The sequence below is a fragment of the Struthio camelus genome, chromosome 20 (assembly GCF_040807025.1).
Source record: "Struthio camelus isolate bStrCam1 chromosome 20, bStrCam1.hap1, whole genome shotgun sequence".
Lineage (NCBI taxonomy): Eukaryota > Metazoa > Chordata > Aves > Struthioniformes > Struthionidae > Struthio > Struthio camelus.
The window spans coordinates 9,987,295-10,005,733 of record NC_090961.1 but is presented as its reverse complement, the minus strand read 5'-3'; the positions used below and the strand labels follow the sequence as shown (position 1 = coordinate 10,005,733).

At 42.1% G+C, this 18,439-nt stretch overlaps 1 protein-coding gene across 1 annotated transcript in view; it reads left to right on the top strand.

The window, feature by feature from the left end:
• Nucleotides 1-18,439, top strand: part of PAPPA (pappalysin 1) — a 187,821-nt gene that overhangs the window by 16,539 nt on the left and 152,843 nt on the right. The window contains exon 2 of the mRNA XM_009668174.2: nt 10,584-11,652. Coding sequence (XP_009666469.1) covers nt 10,584-11,652 — 1,069 coding nt within the window. The remainder of the gene's footprint in view (nt 1-10,583; nt 11,653-18,439) is intronic.

Below are 18,439 nucleotides of genomic sequence, written 5' to 3'. Positions count from 1 at the left end.
GGTTTTCCTCAGCAGTGGCTTGACTTTGCCCATTCACTGCCACCAAGACTAGTGTGCTTATCTGAAGAACAAGACTGAAAGGCCAAGAATTTGCCTCCAGAATATGACCTTCAGGGAGCAAATTCAAGGTCTCCTGCTACAAGCTGGACATTGACAATGTCAGGACTGTGAAGTTAATGCAGAAGACATCTATCAAAAACAAAGAAGCAAATGGGAAAGCAGAGAATAAGCTTGGGGTGACTTCTGCTTGTCGGCTCCTCACTGGGTGGTCTGCCTCACAGACTCAGGGCAGAACAGCAGTCCAGAAGGTTATGGAGACTGGATACTAAAATGGCCTATTCCTGTGACCTTGGCCAAGTTGCAAACACAGAGAATGGAGCAAAGATCTAATGAAAGTAATTAGCATTTTGAGATAGGATTTCATTTCATCTGAGCCATCTCCAGCTGGAGACCTTTCTTGAAAATTCAGATTTAAGCCAAAGGCTCAAAATGTTCCAGTCTGCTGCCTCTGCTCCATGTGCACATGTGTACATATGCATATGTATAGAGAAAGTAGTACATGTTTGTACTGTTTTGTTAGTCGTCTTTTCTTTGGTTCCAGATTTAACCAAAAGTGGAAGGGCTGAAATAACATAAGAAAGGTTGAACATATGATATTTCCTGCTGCTCAGCTAAACACTTGTATTGCCAAAAATCTTCCAAGGTAGCTTGTTTCTTTTACATTTTTCTCCCGGTTCTGCAGACTTGAGAAGGTCAATTACTTTTGAGAAGCATTTGACTTTGGCAATGCTTATGGAAAGTGAACTAGAATTATGACCTTTTGGAGGTTTGCCCATCACTGTCCCATCTTGTCCTTTAAGAACTAAAGACTGAATTTTCAGCTACAGCCTTTGGTTTAGCAGGTGTGATTTTGTTTCTGTGCAGTTCCAATCCTTTGCACGAATCTGTGTTAGAGTTTTCTTTTAGATGTCTATTTATTTGCGCTTGCAAATCAAGTGATCACTGGTATTTGTACTTACAGAAATACAGGTATTTCCAGGAGGAAAATCATACATAAACAAATGAAATAGGATTCAAACTGAGCAGAAAAATGGAGCTCTAAAATTATATACTTAAGTTCGTATGTGGTGACTATAGCCTATCAGGAATGTATACTATAGTAGTTATATCATGTTAGAGAGGCAAGTTTTTTTCAGCAGGATGTTTCCTAGAAAGCAGAAATTTCTCTGTGGTTTGTGTATGGGTTTGGAACTTGCATGCAAGTATGGAGTGGGGAATTTGAGGCATGAAATAGTCATGATTAGAGAAGGCCAGGATCCCTTTCAAAAGTGACAGCAGGAAAACAGGCACGATCAGCTCCATTCTGTCTGCTGTTATTGCATGCTGTTTTGTGTGTTGGATTTAAGACGTTTCTTTTAAAGTTGGTATATTCCTCAGTTGCTTCTATTATTATAGAAAAGATACAGTCTTATGGGAAAGCCAGATGCAATAAGATATTTGAGTCTGGATAAGATCTAAGATGTTTTTGCAATAAGATATTTAATTCTCACAGAGGCCAAGACCTTGCATGGTATAAATCAGTGTAAACGCACTGGGAGTACTCAGTTTTGCTCTCGCAAAGTACCTACCCAAGAATGTTCTCAAAATCCAGTTAAATAGCCAGAACTGTTTCATGTGCAAATGCCCCTCAATTACAAAGACAAATCTAAGCTATCATGATGTGATTTTTACAGTCTTCTCACAGGGTGCCTTAGTCTGCATTCATGGATTTTATTTTTATTTTTATTTTTGGTAATGATGTGCATGTTGGCCATCTGTCTGATCCTGGAAAGGTTGTCAGGTTCTCCCCCCTCCCCAGGTCCTCTTCCCACTCCCTCATTGATCATTACATTTGGTTTAGGTGCCATTAGATTTCCTTCTTTGTTCTCTAGCCCTAACCTCCCCGCCAAGCACACACGCATTGTGCAATGGTGTAAAAACTCTCCTCTCTGCAGCTGGGAGCAGTAACTGCTCAGCTGTCTCCAGGGCTGCCCTAAAGCTGCTGCAAAGGTCAGTGACAAGGGAATTCAAAAAGCAAAACAAGTTGTGTTGTCATTGTTCACCCCATCCACTTTCAGGCCTTGCTACGTATTTTGATTCGCACCACAGCCAACCTCGTGCGTAGACCTCCCCTTCTCACTGGTCTGCATTTCTGGCCAACCAGAGGGTTCCAGAGGGCAGGATGTCTGGCCTTTCTCCAGTGCAGCTACAGGCATGGCCACTGTTGGAGCTGATTTACTTTCAGTGCTCGTCAGGCACAAAGCACATTTTGAAAGGAAATGCCATATTGAACTCCCAATGAGCTGATGGGTATTGTATACAGTCATCTGATGGCACAGATGTGCCCCTAATAATCCTTCCAGGAGAACATTTCCTCCAGGGATGCTCTGGCCATCTGATCTGCTCTGAGGTACACTGACCTATCTTGACCCAGTTTATGATCAATTCTCTCTGCTGTTTTCTAAAAGGAGCCCAGGAATACCACTTTATTATTTGGATTGCCTGGAAGCTGTGGTACTTAGGTGTTTGGCCCTTCCATAGAAGATACTCTCTGTGTTTGCTCTCAGGCATTAACTCCTAGAAAAGAGAGGAAAGTCAGTCTTGAGTTAGCATGCACAAAAGTAAATAATTTCTCAGTAGGGCTTTGATAGTTAATTAGTATCTGCGTAAGAGTGCAGGGAGGCAGAAGTGTGGAAGCAGAGGCAACGTACGTTCCACCAAGCATGTTCCTGAATTCTTGAGTGCATTTGTCTGTGTGCGTTGAGCATCCCTTCTGCTATTGTGCCTTTGTATTTATGTCCCTTTCTGTAAGCTTGTGTAGGCTGCTTATCGCGTGTTACTTGTGTGTACATCTCTGAAAGATGGATGATTGCCTTCATGCATGCCCCTTGATATGTATTCATGTGCTTTGCAACATTTGCTTTTAAAGTGAAAATGATGTTCATGCTGGCTTTCTGTAAAGATGAATACACTGGATGGGCTGCAATGGAAAGGTTAATTCGTAACCTGGTTCTGCTGATCAGTAAGCATAGATAAGGTTCGAAGCTGAGAGGTGTTCAGGTATTTGGCCCTTTTAGCCAAACCAAAAAACCTCCTGAAGGCTCTTCATTCCCACTGTTTTAAAGGATATCTTGAAGGATATCTGGGCTTTCATAAACACCTGCTTTATCGTCAATGGGCCACACTAGAACGTCTAAAACTGGCAGTCCCCAATCTGAATTCTTCTCTGAATAAAACTTGATGAAAAACCTCTCATATTTATGACATACAGCAGTGATTCCCCAAAGGGACATGCTGATGAATGCAGAGTTATCACTTAGAAGTTAAGTGGCAGCCAAATGAAGACTGCCTGTGCTATCTTCATGCTGTCTCTGTGTGTGCATACCTCATGATCATCTCTAAAAATATGGACACATACTGGTTTTCCAAGTTTCAGCCAAAAATACCAAAAATATTCAGTTGTTCCTGAGAACAAAGTAGGAGAAATGAATTGTTTTGCAGTTATATAGAAAATCCTTACCCTAGTTTTCTGGAGTGTTCTTGTGCTCCCAGACTTTATAGCAGGGACTTGAAGTTTGACCCTTGCTACGGATGCGCTTTTTGCTGTCCATGTAAAAGCCTCCCCAAACCTAGTTATTAGATCATAAACAGCCGCAGTTTGTTAACCAAGTACCAGTCTCCACTGGTTCTGCAGCTTTATTGTGAAATGCTCAGGGAGATCCAGATAAGAAGCAAACCTTCCCACTAATACTTGTTTACGCTGATACTGTATACAAAGGAGCCCTTGCAAAAGCAATACCTAGTCAAAAGATGACCCTGCTGTAGTACTGCAAGGACTAAAGCTCACTCTTTTGTGCCATCTGATTATGCAGCGTTGTATGTTCACTTGCTCCTTAAAATCCCTCGCAGTGTAATAATTTCTCACTAACCCCAGCCTACCCACTCTGTTTGCAGTAGGCTTCTACATACTGTTAGCGGGTATAGTCTCACAATAGGCTCAGTGGAGTGTCACTAATATGATTGTCCATGCCAGTGGCTGCTCTGTTACAGCCTACATGATTTTGTTATCAGAAAGGAAGGATTTATGTAATATTCATAACTAACCAGCCACTACAAATTCATGTTTTGTTATTTTAGCCATTCTCACCTCCCTGCTTGCAGGCTTCAAGGTATCTCATTGAGCACGAGTTACTGGGAATCTGAGAAACTATACAGAATATATGTTTAATTTAATGCTAAATGGTAGTGATATAAAATTTTGACATTGTAGGGAGCCGTAGGCCAAATTCTCAGCTTTAGATAGGCATAGTGATATTAGGCTCTGTATTTCTACAGGATAAAGATCTTGCCTTTTATGTCAAAATGAAAAGAATCTTGTCTTTCTGTCTTGAATCTCAATCCTGTTGCGTTGCTTGTAAATGATAATATCTGGTCTGAATTCAGCTAGATTGATAGTAGCAGCAAACATCCCCTTTTTCCTCACTTAAATAGTATATTGCCACCTGAGCAAGTCTCAGGTGGTTTGCTTGAGCCACTCCTTGTCTCAGGGGGAGACCTCAAGAGGCCTCTTAGCTGTGTAGTAAATGGTATAGACAGAGATGTTGCCTTAAGTACTCTGGACTTTGAATTATTTAACTATTGTGGAAGGAAGTGGGGGCTGGGAGAAGCACAGCAAAGGAAAGGAGAGATTATTTCTCCCCTTTGTAAAACTATGTTGGGTTCAACGTCATACCATGAAATATCCAGTGCAGAACTCAAGAACTGCTCCAGTGGATCTTCGCTGACTTATCCAATTGCATGGAACATGGGGATACTTAACCCAAATCTGTCGGTTTTAATTATTTTCCTCTGGACAGATAAAAGCTTTCTATAGGTTCCTGCAGAATATTTGCTCTTTCAAGCGTTCCTTTGTGCTTTGATACTAAACGATTAAAGCATGCTAAAGAAAAAAAAACAGCCCCAACCTTTAGCTCCCTGTTCTTGGGCCCCCTGACTGCAGCTTTGATTGTTGACCTAAATTCCCCTTTCATAACTGAGTCCTGTCACCTCTGGTTGTAGTCTCCCAGCAAAACAGGCACAACCAACTTTCAGAAGTGCAGGGTACTGATTTCCCTTCTGCCTTGCAAGGTTGTGACAGGCTCCGCAGCACACCTGATGTGTTCAGACTCAAACTGACCTCCTTCTTCCCCTTCCCCCAACCTCTCAGCTCCTGAGAAGGAAAGCATAACAAGTCCTTCTCTTTTGCTTCCTGTTGCTCAGCAAAGCAGGGAAACTCTCTGAATAGAGAATTAAATTCTTAGGTAATTCCATGGCTGGGCTGATTACCGGGAAGATTGCTCTTAACAAGACGCAAGAAACAGCGCATGCTGTAACTGAGAGAGGCCTGGAGTCTGTTATTGATAATATTAAAATGGATTACAGCAGCTTGCAAGGGCAGCTTCGGCCTCTCTTCTTTCAAACTCTGCCCACAGAGAGTGCTGCTTATGTATGACTCCAGTGGCTACAGCCTCTCGTTGTGAGTTCTCGTTCCTCCGTGGCTGCTCCTAATAAACGTCTCTGTCAATCTCAGCATCATGAGCATGGTTACAGCAATGCCTTGCGTCCTTGCTCAGGAGCAGCTGATGCTACTGCCAAATGCTGTCCAGTGCACAGAGCCCATGCAAGGATGCAGCTCTCTTTAAGTCCCCATCTAAGTCCTGAGAACAAAATGGGACATAAATCATATCTTGGCCTTGGTTAGACCCTCCTGAAAGAGGTCAGGTATGATGAACAGTGATACCCTGGAGCAGTTGTGGGTCTGTAGCCAAAAAAACTAATGGTCTTGTCTTAAAAGTAATTATGAGATTTTCCTTGTTAAAAAAGAGAGACACTATATTTCTGGTTTACCATATTTGGCTTTTGGCATTGGGCCTTTGGGGTTTGATTTTCCAGCTGTCCTCACTATTTTGATGCCTAGGAATTTACTTTTCCCATAAGGAACCTGACTTAGAAGGCGCCAGAAGGAACCTCTTGGGCCATCAAATCACTCTTTGGCTAAGCATACATTAACGCACCATTTTACTCTGTTGGTGCACTTCTCCAGGGTTGTCTGAAAAGTGACTCATTTCTTTGTGAGGAAGGAAGGTTACCAGTGACTCTTACTGGAAAGCTGAACTAGTGCCTCTTCTTTTTCAATAAGAGATAAAATTATTTTTTAATTCCTTGGGCATCAGGAAAGGGGCTTTTAGGGGGAGGGAAAAGTCTGGACTAAGGATTTCGAAAGGCTGTCATCATTCTTCTCAGCTGTAGCTCCATCCCTTTCTAGCAACTCAAGGCAAGCAGAAGTGAGGAAAACTTTTTGCTGCTGTATGAAACTTCTACATATTTTTTCAATCTAATTGCTGTGGAGAAAACAAACATCAGCTTTATTTCGCACCATTTCTTGGCTCAGAAGCGTCAGGCATATTCGCCAAATTGTGGTTTTGCAGTCATTGGCCTGAGCCTCATTTAACATGAGGCCTCTTTACACCACTTTTGGTTTGTAAAGGGACGTTAAGTAGCTAAAAATGTCCTGTACCACATTATTGTAAAGAATTCTCAGTGTAAATGACAATCTAAACGCTATGTTTTTCATGTGACTGTTGGTTGTGGTCAGAACTAAATTTTAAAATTTGGAGTGTCAACCATTGTGAAGGGTGATTTTGTGCCAAAACAGCTTTGTTAGGGGGAAAAGAAGCCTCCTGTTGTATAGAGTGTTCTTAATTATGTCAAAGAAATAACTCATGGCTATGGAACCTTTTACTAAATTGAAATAAATTGTAAAAACAACAAATCATTCAGTTTTCAGAAGTTCTGACAATCATTTCGCATGTCCCTACTCCGATGGCTTTGCTCTTATTAGTTGTCATAGAAGAAATAATGAATTCTTATAATATGACATCCAAAGCCCCAATTAAAATTAGTTTCATTGTGCTGGGGACAAAATGGAGGAGTGACCCTTCCTTACCCGGAGGTTTCTTAGTCTAAAGCCAAAAGTAAGTGAAGGATTGGGAAAGTAGGTGCAGGGTACAAGCAAAAGAAGGTCATAAAGAGCTGGTACGACTCTGCAAGTTATAGGGAGTATGAGAGTCTTATCAAACCTTTTCTTGCTCTTTTCCTTTCTCTCAAAAATAAAACAAGTCGTGCTGCTGAGGGAATTGTGTTCAATCCATCTTTTCATCAAGAGTTGGATGTCTGTAATAGTAAAAGTTTGAGAAAAGAATATTGTAGGTGACATATGGATTCAGTAATGACCTTTGCCCTAAACTAGAAAATGTAAGAAACTGGAATAGTAGACTGTTTTAGTTCAGCAGCTTTCATACTGGCATGTTCGGTAGTGTTCCTATTGTCACTGTTTTTTTTTTTTTTTTTCCTGCCCTCCTTTGGCTCCCTGTAAATCTTGAATTGATGGCAGCTGTTTGAGCCAACCTCAAGACACGTTGCATCACATCAGGGTTTAAAAGCTCAAAGGCAAGGGAGGATTGCTACTATTCTGTAGTATTCCTCCAGCAGCTCCATCTGTTCAGCTGAGGTCAATCACTAGCATCATGCAGCACTTCAGAGAAAGAGGAAGATATTCTTTAATGCTGGCTAGGAAACTGAATTTCCATTGCACAATAATTTATTAGTTCTTTGAGGGAATAATTCCAAGCCTGGCCAGTACAAAAAGCCAAAAACTTGACCCTTAAAGGCAGTATGGTCGACTTCCTCAGAACTGGAGACCCCAGAAGCCTGTTCCAAGGCTTCCAGACCCTCTGTTTGACAGCAGGGATCTCGGGCACCTTAAGAAGCAGGTGGAGCAGCTATTGCACGTGCATTTTCCCTGGGGCCTTCAGGCCTACAGGAGTTGGATGCTAGGCTGCAAAGGTGTCAGGAGATGGTGAGAGCATGACAACAAAGGGTTAACTTCTATACTAGAGCTCAAAACAGTCATGGCAGTCCTGGGGGGGGGTCCCCCAGCTGTGCTGAAGACCCTCAGCCTCTCTGAGAGATTTGTTAGGACTAGGACATTTCCACACCACATCTTTTTTTTCTTGTTTCACCAGGTTGGCGTTCCTAGCAGCCAGCAACTCTGGTAACAAATATCTGACCAGCTCAAATGATCTTACTACAATAAGGGGAGATCATAGTCTACCTATAAAAAGGCCTCCTTTGAGGGGAAGTTGTTTTGTTTCATACCAGGTTTCTTTTATATGACATGTTTTTACTTCTTCTCCTCAGTACTTCCTACACCGGGAACAAAAAGATTTCTTGAAACAGCTATTCGCTTTACAGAATGCACTCCCACCAAATTTTAATTTTCCAAACGAGGATATTTTGCAGCATCCTGTTTCCTCACCTTCGACTGTATGGATGCTATACCTCTATGCAGAGCATTTCTAAATATTCTTTTAGGGGCAGTGTGTGGGGGGGGGAATCAGTAGAAGTCTGTCTCACAGAGGAGGAAAACTTGTATCTCTACTGTCAAAGCCCCAGATTTCTCTTCACATTCAGTGGCAACAGTTTCCCTTCTTCCATAGTTCTAGAGATTCCTTGCTACACTGGGAGGGCAACTTTTTATGTCTCATTTTTATGACTTTTTTTAAAAGTAGCTCATTTGGAAGAGTCTTGTCTTGCTGGTTTTCTTCTCATTCGTTAAGGTATCATGCACTTACTATCGCTGAGCAATACCTTAATTTGAGACTTATAAAAACATAGACAATTATGGGCTCTCCTATGTCTGAAAATGAAAGCTTATAAATGTATTTGTTCTATAAAGGAAAGTAAGAAAACTAGGAGATCTCTGGCTCCACAATATCATCGGTAGCTTTGACTTTCATATCATTAATTTCTCAGGTAAATATCTATCCCAGCTGGAATGGCAAGTCATTTGTTTAGCATATTTGTTTTTTCCTTCCCTATTTCTCCTCCTCTCCTTCTTGTGATCAGAAGTAGCAATATAAACTAGAAGCTGGTCTTGAAAAGGTTTTGAACCGAGTGCGCCCTACAGATGAATAAACACATTACCTTCCGAACCCTGGGATCTCTCTTCCAAAGGAAACAGGAAAGGGGGGAGCTTAGAGTCCCTAGCAAAATACCAGCATGCAGAAAAAAGGCCTGTTTAAAATTTTTCAACTTTCCCATCAGAAGACTTTTTTGTGGGGGGAGGAGGAGGAGAGGAGAAGGGTGTGAGGAAAGGGGGAAGGTAGGTGCTGGGAGAGGGGAGGAAAAATACAGTGAATGCTCCTGTAACCTTTGCTCTGTTGATACTAGACAAGACTGCACTGTTAATGAGTGATTGTTAACAGATGGCTGTTGAGCAACTTAGTCAGAAGCAGAAGATGTTATTCGGTTGTAGTGCTGGGAGGGTTAGGGTGCAAGGGTGAGGTAAGGGGATATTTAGTCTTTTCATGAAGACTGAACTGTCAGAGATTTATGATTTTCAGTTAGGCTTTTGGAAGTGAAGGCTGGGGGAAGGCTTATTTTCTATGCGCTGATAGTAGAAAGGCCATTTGGTGCTGAAGGCTCGACTGAAAAAATAATTTTTTCAGTCGAGAGGTCTAGCTGCAGCCCTTGGCCATTAAGACCTGAGAGAAGGAAATGTATGTCTTTAACTCATCAAGCCTCATATTTCAAACTGGTAAAGGAGTGAGCTCTTCCTACTGCTCAGAACTGTCTGGAGACCTGACTGAGAGAGCTTTAGGTGTGGATCTGCACTTTATGGGAGAAATCAGTAGTATTTATTCTCTGTGGTGCACCAAATTGTTATTAAATGTATATGTAAGGGATAAGAATTATTTTTGAACATGTGCATATGTCTATGTGTTTTTCTTGTGCTTTCCTGGTCTGGTATATACTTTATTTAGCATGTCCGGGATAACAGTGTACATCTTTTCTTGGACAGTTTTTACTGGCTTTGAGTTGACGGCAGCCTGAAGGGGACTGATCACATCCCATTCAGTCTCTGTCAGATTTGGGTGCTTGATCCTACCAAGAGCATTCCAGCTGCTCAGCATTTCTTATATTGTGCAGTAGTTAGATTTCATACTTATTTCTCCTCTGGGCCTTATTAGATGCAAGGTTCAGGCATATGAGGTATGAGCGAGGTGAGAGAAATGGTCAGCAAGAATGCTTCTTGAAACTGTGCTTATTTGAAACCAGTGCTGTACAGTTCAAGTGAAAGGAAGAAGGAATATGCAGTACAACTTTCTACTGATAGGAATTTGCAAAAGGGTTTTGGTCTTTGGTCAGGGTAGGGGAATCCCATTCATACACAACACTGGCAGATCTTGACCTTTAGTAGCAAGTCTTACGTGACCTCCCAGGCATGTGCTAGATGGTTTAATGTCTTTCTTGTACACCAGCTTTCTAACCTATAGAGGCATACATATAAACATATATGTCTACACATATATATTATATATATGCATCTATATGTGTGAGTGTGTGTATATATATGGAGAGAGAGATTCATAAAATTTAAAGGCTAATTACATTATTGTTTTGTCACCCTTATTTATTCATATTTCTTTTTTGGGGGCACATAGGACTATATGACAAATGTTCTTACACCTCTCGTGACCGAGGATGGGTCCTGGGGATTAACACCGTCAGTGACCAGGGGAATAGAGACCCCCGCTATTTCTTCTCTCTGAAGACGGATCGTGCTCGCAAAGTTACCACCATTGCAGCACATCGCAGCTACCTCCCCAACCAGTGGGTGCATCTGGCTGCCACATATGATGGGCACTTGATGAAACTCTATGTCAATGGTGCCCAGGTGGCCACAAGTGGAGAGCAAGTGGGCAGCATCTTCAGTCTTCTGACCTTGAAGTGCAAGGTGCTCATGGTTGGAGGAAATGCCCTGAACCAGAACTATCGCGGTTATGTAGAGCACTTCAGCCTCTGGAGGACAGCCCGGTCTCAGAAGGACATCTTGTTGGACATGGGCCAGGCAATTCACAGACAAGACACGCCTCTACCTCAGCTAGTTCTTCAAGACAGTTTACTGAATGTGAAAAACACCTGGTCTCCCATGAAGGATGGCAGCAGTCCTCAGAGCAAGTTCAGCTATCATCATGGCTATTTGCTGGATACCAGCTTAGACCCTCCTCTCTGTGGACAGACAGTCTGTGACAACATAGATGTAATCGCTAGCTACAACAAGCTCCCAAGCTTCCGCCGCAACAAGGTCGTTCGGTACCGTGTAGTAAATCTGTACGATGACAAGCACCAGAACCCCACTGTCAGCCAGCAGCAGATTGAGTTCCAGCATCAGCACTTAAATGAGGCTTTCAGCCGCTACAATATCACTTGGGAGCTAGAGGTGCTGGAGGTGAAGAACTCTTCCCTTCGTCACCGGCTCATCCTGGCTAACTGCGACATCAGCAAGATTGGAGACGAGAACTGTGATCCTGAGTGCAACCACACCTTGACCGGGTATGACGGAGGGGACTGTCGACACGTACGCCACACACTCTTCAACAAGAAGAAGCAGAATGGTGTGTGTGACATGGATTGTAATTATGAGAGATACAACTTTGACGGCGGGGAATGCTGTAACCCGGAGATAACAGAAGTCACCAAGACATGCTTTGACCCATATTCTCCTTACAGGTAGGCAATTTTTTAACCAAACAAGGTCTTTATGTTCATCTTAATGAATATCTATCTAGGTACTGATCACTGTCCAGCCCTTGTGTTAGTGGCATTGTGGGCTTTGGAGTTTTTGTTTCTTTATTTTTTCTTTGTATTTGGCTCACACTGCGATTATTCAAATGCAATCTCTGGAATGATCTCAACAGTGGCTTACCATTGAATCTATATTCGTCATCTAGGTTAAAGAAAGTCACTGTCAAAGAGTGAAATAGCTAGCTTGGGGAGACCCATTAGTTGTTGGTTATGAGCAGTATGTGTAGCATTGTTCAAATTATTTTAACCACAGACTCTTAGGAGTGGAGAATGGATGTCGTAGAAAGCTTATGTTTAGTGAAGGCAGAGCCCCTCAGGCATGAAACCTTAAAGTATTCTTAGGTAGACTTTAATTTGACAGGGCTCCTTTAATGGTAGATAGGTTATTCCATATTCTTAATGCTCTATTAGTGTAGCTTTCTTAAGCACTTCTATGGAGGAGCTGTTGAGTCTGCTGGTAACAAGGAGAGAGGTGAGTATGGTGGTGAGGTGAGGGTACTTTTGAGTGCTATTGCAGACGTCAGGCAGGTAACTGAACTCTTCTGTGCCCCTTTTTATACATACGAAAATGAGGATAGCGCCACTTCAGTTGCAGATGAGAGGGAAGCTTTCTGAGGGCGGACATGAGGTAGTGCTGAAATGCACTGTTCTCAGCTGAAAGCTTCCTCACACTGTTGTAATTTGAAGAAGGACATCCCTGAATAACTTGGTTGAGTACCACATAGCTACAATTACTCCAAATTGCTGTTGGTCATTGTCAGAGAACAGTTATTATGTTTAACCAAAAAATGTGTCCTGTGGATGAATTGGTGAACGTAGGCTGATATAAACACGCATAGCATACAAGTTAAAGTTGAAATTCTGTTGTCCTTACCTCATGTTATAGTTCTGTGGGGCAGTTCATGGAGTCATGGGGGGAAACCACAAGGTGGTCAGAACACTCAGTGTTGTCAACACAAAAGGTCCTTTTAAGAAGGAAAGAATGAGCTGTTCTGGAGTCGCTTTCATTATATCAGTTCAGGCTATATTTGTAACTTCCTTAGTAGAGAGAAGTTTTTAAACAACATTATCAGCTCGACTGGAGCTTAAAATACACATAATTAAGCGGTAAAGAAATGCTTCCAGTCTTTTTTTTTTCTTTTTTTAAACTTGGATGAATTTAAAAAATAGTAATAATAATTCCTTATAGCTCAGCTCAATTACAGCCAGTTACTAGTGAACAAAGCTGAAATGAGGAAATAGTTCAAACACTAATTATTGAAAATATAGAAGGGAAAAATACTAATCTTTTAATACTGTTCAACTGGAAAGAAACACAAATAATCAAATGTCATCAAAGGCATAATGCAAACTGGATTGTTTTAACACTGTAGTTCTGAGAACTCGAAGTGTTAGTTATAACACAGCTACAAACATTTTTAGAAAAATACGTTATTTTTAATTTGATAGTAGGCTTTTATCACTTGTGTTGTGACCAGCATAATACTCATACAAAATGAAACAAGAAAAGCCTTTTAAATCTGATTGTCAGATTTAACACTGTGCCTTAATGTTATTCTGACATAGAGAGATGTTCGTATTCCAGATGAAGTGTCTTTGTTGCAAGTACAGAATGTACTTGCACAAGTCCAGGCAAGGAACTTGATTTCCAAAATGTGAAGTTACCTTTACACAGCACACTTACTTTTCAGATGCAGGTATATGCTCTTTTTGGGGACAACCTCCTTGCTGAACTTGTCTAAAAGATTTGCGTCTTATGGCAGTGAGCTCACAAATTCTCTACATGCCTGTTTTGGCTTGAGAAGCACCTCCTCCTGGTTGACATTCAAGTTAATGATGGAGGCTTGAAGTCCTCTTCCACAGTGCTGAGCCTGAGAAAACTCACAGATCCTCCAAAGATCTTTTGCACCTTCAAAATGTCATTTCTGTGTTTTTGCACAGAGATTGCCAATGAACAATGTTGCATTACAATGAAACTAAAAAGGGCAGTAGACAATATTCCATCTCTCTGGTGCCTATGTTTGGTGTTTTATGCACCTAGCCGGAGCTCGTGCCCACCACTGTGACGGGTGTTCACACTCAGTATGGCAACATGCAGCGGTTAGGCCTATAGACTTCCTTGATCAATGAGGTTGTAAGGCTGACCTCTGAGTATTTAGGCTAACAGTACAGGTTTAGGGCAGTAGCTTTGGCAGCAAAGCCTTCATTGATTACAAGGGTGAAGATTCAAGCCCTACGTTTGGCTTTGGCATTGTCCTCAACACCAGCCCCAAGAGGGATTCCTGTGCCAATTAGTGACTCAGTCAAAATCTGTGACTCAGCTGGCACCATCTGGGCCCATTTTGCATCACCACCCCCTCTTGTCATCACTTTCATTGGCAGAATCCTCAGTCCCCTCTAGTGCAGGCCTTGTACCACATCAATGAAGACATCTCTTCAGCCACTGAGAGCTCACATCTAATTCCAGGTATTTCTATTGCCAAAGTACAGTGTAACAACAGCAAAAGAAAGGGAACAGAGCCCTCAGCCCTGATTAAGTTCAACCACAGATATGATGGCAGTGCAACAATATCATAACACCTTCAGTGTGTATTATAAGTTTCTTGTGATCCCTCTGGCATCTTGGAAAAAGGGCTCATGTACTTTGGTGTTGTGCTTCAGTTACCATCCTGGTGCAACACTTGTGTTCTTAGAGCTGATTCCAGTAGCAGAGCTGTTTTTTTTTTTTCTTTTTCTCCTCCACCTTTCCTTCTGGCACCTCTACAAAAATATTTTACTCCAAAGAGCTGAAAGTCTATGCTGCAGTCAGGTAGCAAGGATGTTAGTGATGCACAGAGAATGAGTACAGTGATATATTGGTAAAGAAGTTTGCCAGAGAGACAGTGCAAAGGGACAGCACTGATTGCTGTCTGGGAGCTGCTGACCAGAAGAGCTGTAAACATTGTGGTACCAACCAGATCATCTCTCCTCTTTTTTAATAGCCCGTAGGGGTGGGGGGAAAAAAAGGACTACTTAGCATTATCTACACAGCAGGCTTTATCCAAGAACATCTATCTAACTTCTTTTTATTGATTTAATGAAAATGAGGCTTAAAGTATTTAGTTCCAGAACAAGATGTGCAAATAATGTTCAGCTTTTCTTTATTTCTGCAATTCTGGGAAAATTAGAACATGCTAAGATCATGCAGTCTGCCCCTATACAAAAGGAAGGAGCAAAGATGGACACACTCACCAGACAGATATATTCCTTGTGTTTGGGATATTGCTAGTTACAAATAAGGAAAACTTTGGGCTCATGACACCTACCTTGGCTCCCTTTCAGAAAGCTTGAAATAAACATCAGGGGATCATAGGAAATCATGCTCTGCATGTGCCATTTGATGTGGCAAATTGTTGCACCATACTATGGTTAACAAAGCCATTCTTCTCATGTAATATTGAGTTTGCACATCAGGCTTCACCGCAGGATTGCATGGACAGATAAGAAAGCCTTCCCCCTTGATGCCTTCTTAGGAAAATACTGATGAAATTCCTGAAAGATTAGAAGTTACTGGAGTGTCTTCAAACAACCTCATTCATACAGTCTACTGAATACTAGCTGGAAATCCCCCCAGAATAACTGACCCTGGGGACAGGCTTTCACAACACCCATATGTGTCCTGTAGGCTCCAGCAGACCTTTTGTTCTGCCTAAGTAAGGGACGGGGATGGGATGTACAGGTTCCAAAGTCTGTTCACAGCACCTGCCTGCACACCCTGGGTGACAATGAAACAAAGAGCTGAAGTCCAGTGCCCTGCTGATCCCACTCTTTTCTGTGGCCCCTTCCATCACGTGTATTGTGCAGTTCTGTAAAGCTTAGCATTACACCCCATCAGCTCACTAAAGGTTAAGGGCATTGGCATGTTCAAATCATACATAAAATAGACTCAATACATGTTTGAGAAATCTGTAGAAATTGCCATGGTAGTTTTCAACAGCAGTGGGTATGGCATAGCCTTCTATGAAGAGCAGACCATGCTATACCACGTGGGCCACACCACTAGCACAAAAAGCAGGGGGGTCTGGCTAATCCACAGCCTAGGTCATCCACATACAGATAACTGAACATACTTCAGGGCTCCTTCACAGAGTTTCTGATCAAATCAACCTCTTAACCCTCTTTCCTTCTCTCTCTCTCAATGGCAACCTTTTCACACGATTTCCTTGCAAAGTATGGTCAACTTGTTCCAGAGGTGGGAGGCATAAATGATGTCCTTTTCTAGGGGTTAGAAGAATTAAAAGAAACACTACTTGATTCCCAACAGAGTTAGTTTCCACCTAACCCTAAACATTGAAAGGAACAGAAGAAAATCATCAAAGGTCTTCAATTCAGGAAGCCTGAGGAGTTAGTCCTCTGACTTGAAGAGACTATTGTGAAGCTCTTGACATCAAGGATTCCTGCATTCAAACAGGTATCAGGCAGGCATACAGAAAATATCTGAGGTTTTGTCTAGGCATTCAGTGTTTAGTGTCCGATATTTTGATTACCAGCTTCCCTAAGGCTGTTTATAAGGTGGAATGGTGGCACTCTCAAGGCCAGAGTTGCTGCAGCTTGGTGGTTGGCACCCAAAAGCCAAGTCCTAACAGGAAATCCTCTCTTTTCTCTGTTTATTCTGTCTTCTGTTCCAGATGTCAGGGATGTTAATCAGCTGAGAGGAGTTACATCTGTTGCCCTGCTAACAACTGACATTTATAAGTCTAGTATTGAATTCTGATATAGGCTGAACTGAAGTGCTAAAGAAACTGTTTCTATGCGTACGATTGCACACCCTAGAAACAGTAGGAGTTTTCTCAATTCAGCTTGACCCACAGTCATCTTTTCCAACAGTTTTTTTTCAAGAAACATTTTTTCCCCAAGACTCATAGGACTCATGTTTTTTTTCATGGACATTATCCATCATGTAAAAACATCACTGTCTGGTCAGACTGCAGGATGCTTGGAATGGAGACAGCCTATAAAATCTGTGGAGTAAACTACCAGAGATCATTAAGAATCCTTGTGGGAGACAGTAGATTAAAGCATTGTTACACCCTCTAGTACTAATGCAGCCTCATTTGGCTCTAGCTGTGGAACCCCACATTGAAGATTTGCAAGCTGAGAGGCTGCAAACTCAGTGAGGACTGAGTTTTCCTCTCGCTGCTCTGGAGCAACGAGCCTTCCAGGCCTGGCTGCCCTGCAGGCACGGAGGCTATCCAGCAACTCCATTACCAGCCTCTGTTTAAACAAACAAGGTGGAGTTCTTCCCCCCAATGTCCTGAAAAGTAGCAGTGTATATTAGGCTGGTTTACTCTCTTTCCTGATCAGCTCATGTTATACTGTGTCACGCACAGACCCACAGTTTGATCATATCCAAAATATCTCCCTACGGGGCTTCACATTAATCAACCTGTTTTTCTCCCAGCTACGTTGAGGTACAACCTCTCTTCAACAGTGGGTGTGAGGTGCCCCTTATGTTTTTAATTAGCGGCAGCTGAAGTAGTCTGCGAATTCAGGAGGTTGCACCTTTCACACAGAGAGTTGCAAAGCACAAGCTATTTCTGTGCCAAGCTTAACCAGGTGCATTACTTCATACATTTGCATTTCCCATCCTATCTTTCAGAGTTATTTTCTGGTAGGAATTTAAGTCCATTTCTTGCAAGCAATACCTGTCCCTTGAGGAAACATGGAGCAGCCACCTCCAGCGCACTTCAGCGAGCATGATGCATTTGACTTTGCCCCTCTCTTGGATAGCTGAATTTGGGCAAACACTACTATAGTTGTTTTTTGCCTAAAGAGCCCTTCACTGTTTGCTGCCAGTGGAAACGTACAGAAATCTTTCAGGAAGAAAGGCTGCTGACTTGTGGTATGTCCTGGGGGACTTTGCTCTGTGCAGTCACATTTCAAACCCTCGGCATTTCTGATGCCTTCACATAGTGGATTCACAGGGTTCAGGAGAGGGGGTGAGGCGGATGAGGTGAATTTTCTTTATATAGGCTCAGCTGTAAACGCTGATGTGAGCAGAGGCATGAATACTGGCCCAGCAGATGTGGCTTTGCCTGGTGTCTGTGAACTTTATACCAGGGGAGAAGCTCAACACAAAAGTGTGATTACTCAGAAGAAAAGCAGTTTCTAGAAGTAATCGGTCTTTCTGAGTAGTAAAGTACTTTCTGTGTCACAGAGGCCTTGCTTACAGCTGCAGCAGATATAACAAAAGACTGGGAAAAGGGATGCAAATTCTGAGCAGAGTTAACAGATAGCACTGTGTTGCTGCTATGATTTTTGGAGCAGCGATGTTTTTAATGTAGCTATGACAGCTGAAACTCAGATCTAAGGCAGGTTTCTGGAGAGGGGTAGTGTCTTTTCTCAACTCAACTAATAACATGAGGGGAAAAAGATGAGAATAACCCAGAGAAGCATTTATGTGCCTGAAATCTTGTCCTTTTTTCCCAAATTTATCAGTTGATCTAAAAAAACAAAGGTATGATTCCTCCCAATGAGTCATTGTTTATGATTTTTTGTGGATTTTGGTTTTTTTTAGTTTGTTGGCCTGATTTCAGAGTTATCAGAAGGAGTGTGTGTGGCAGGGGATTTGAGTGTATATGTTTGAATTCAACAGCTGGAACTTAGTGAGGAGGAGATTAATTAAATGGAAAGGTGGGGGAAAAGAGCTTGGAAAAGAGTGAAGGAGAATGCA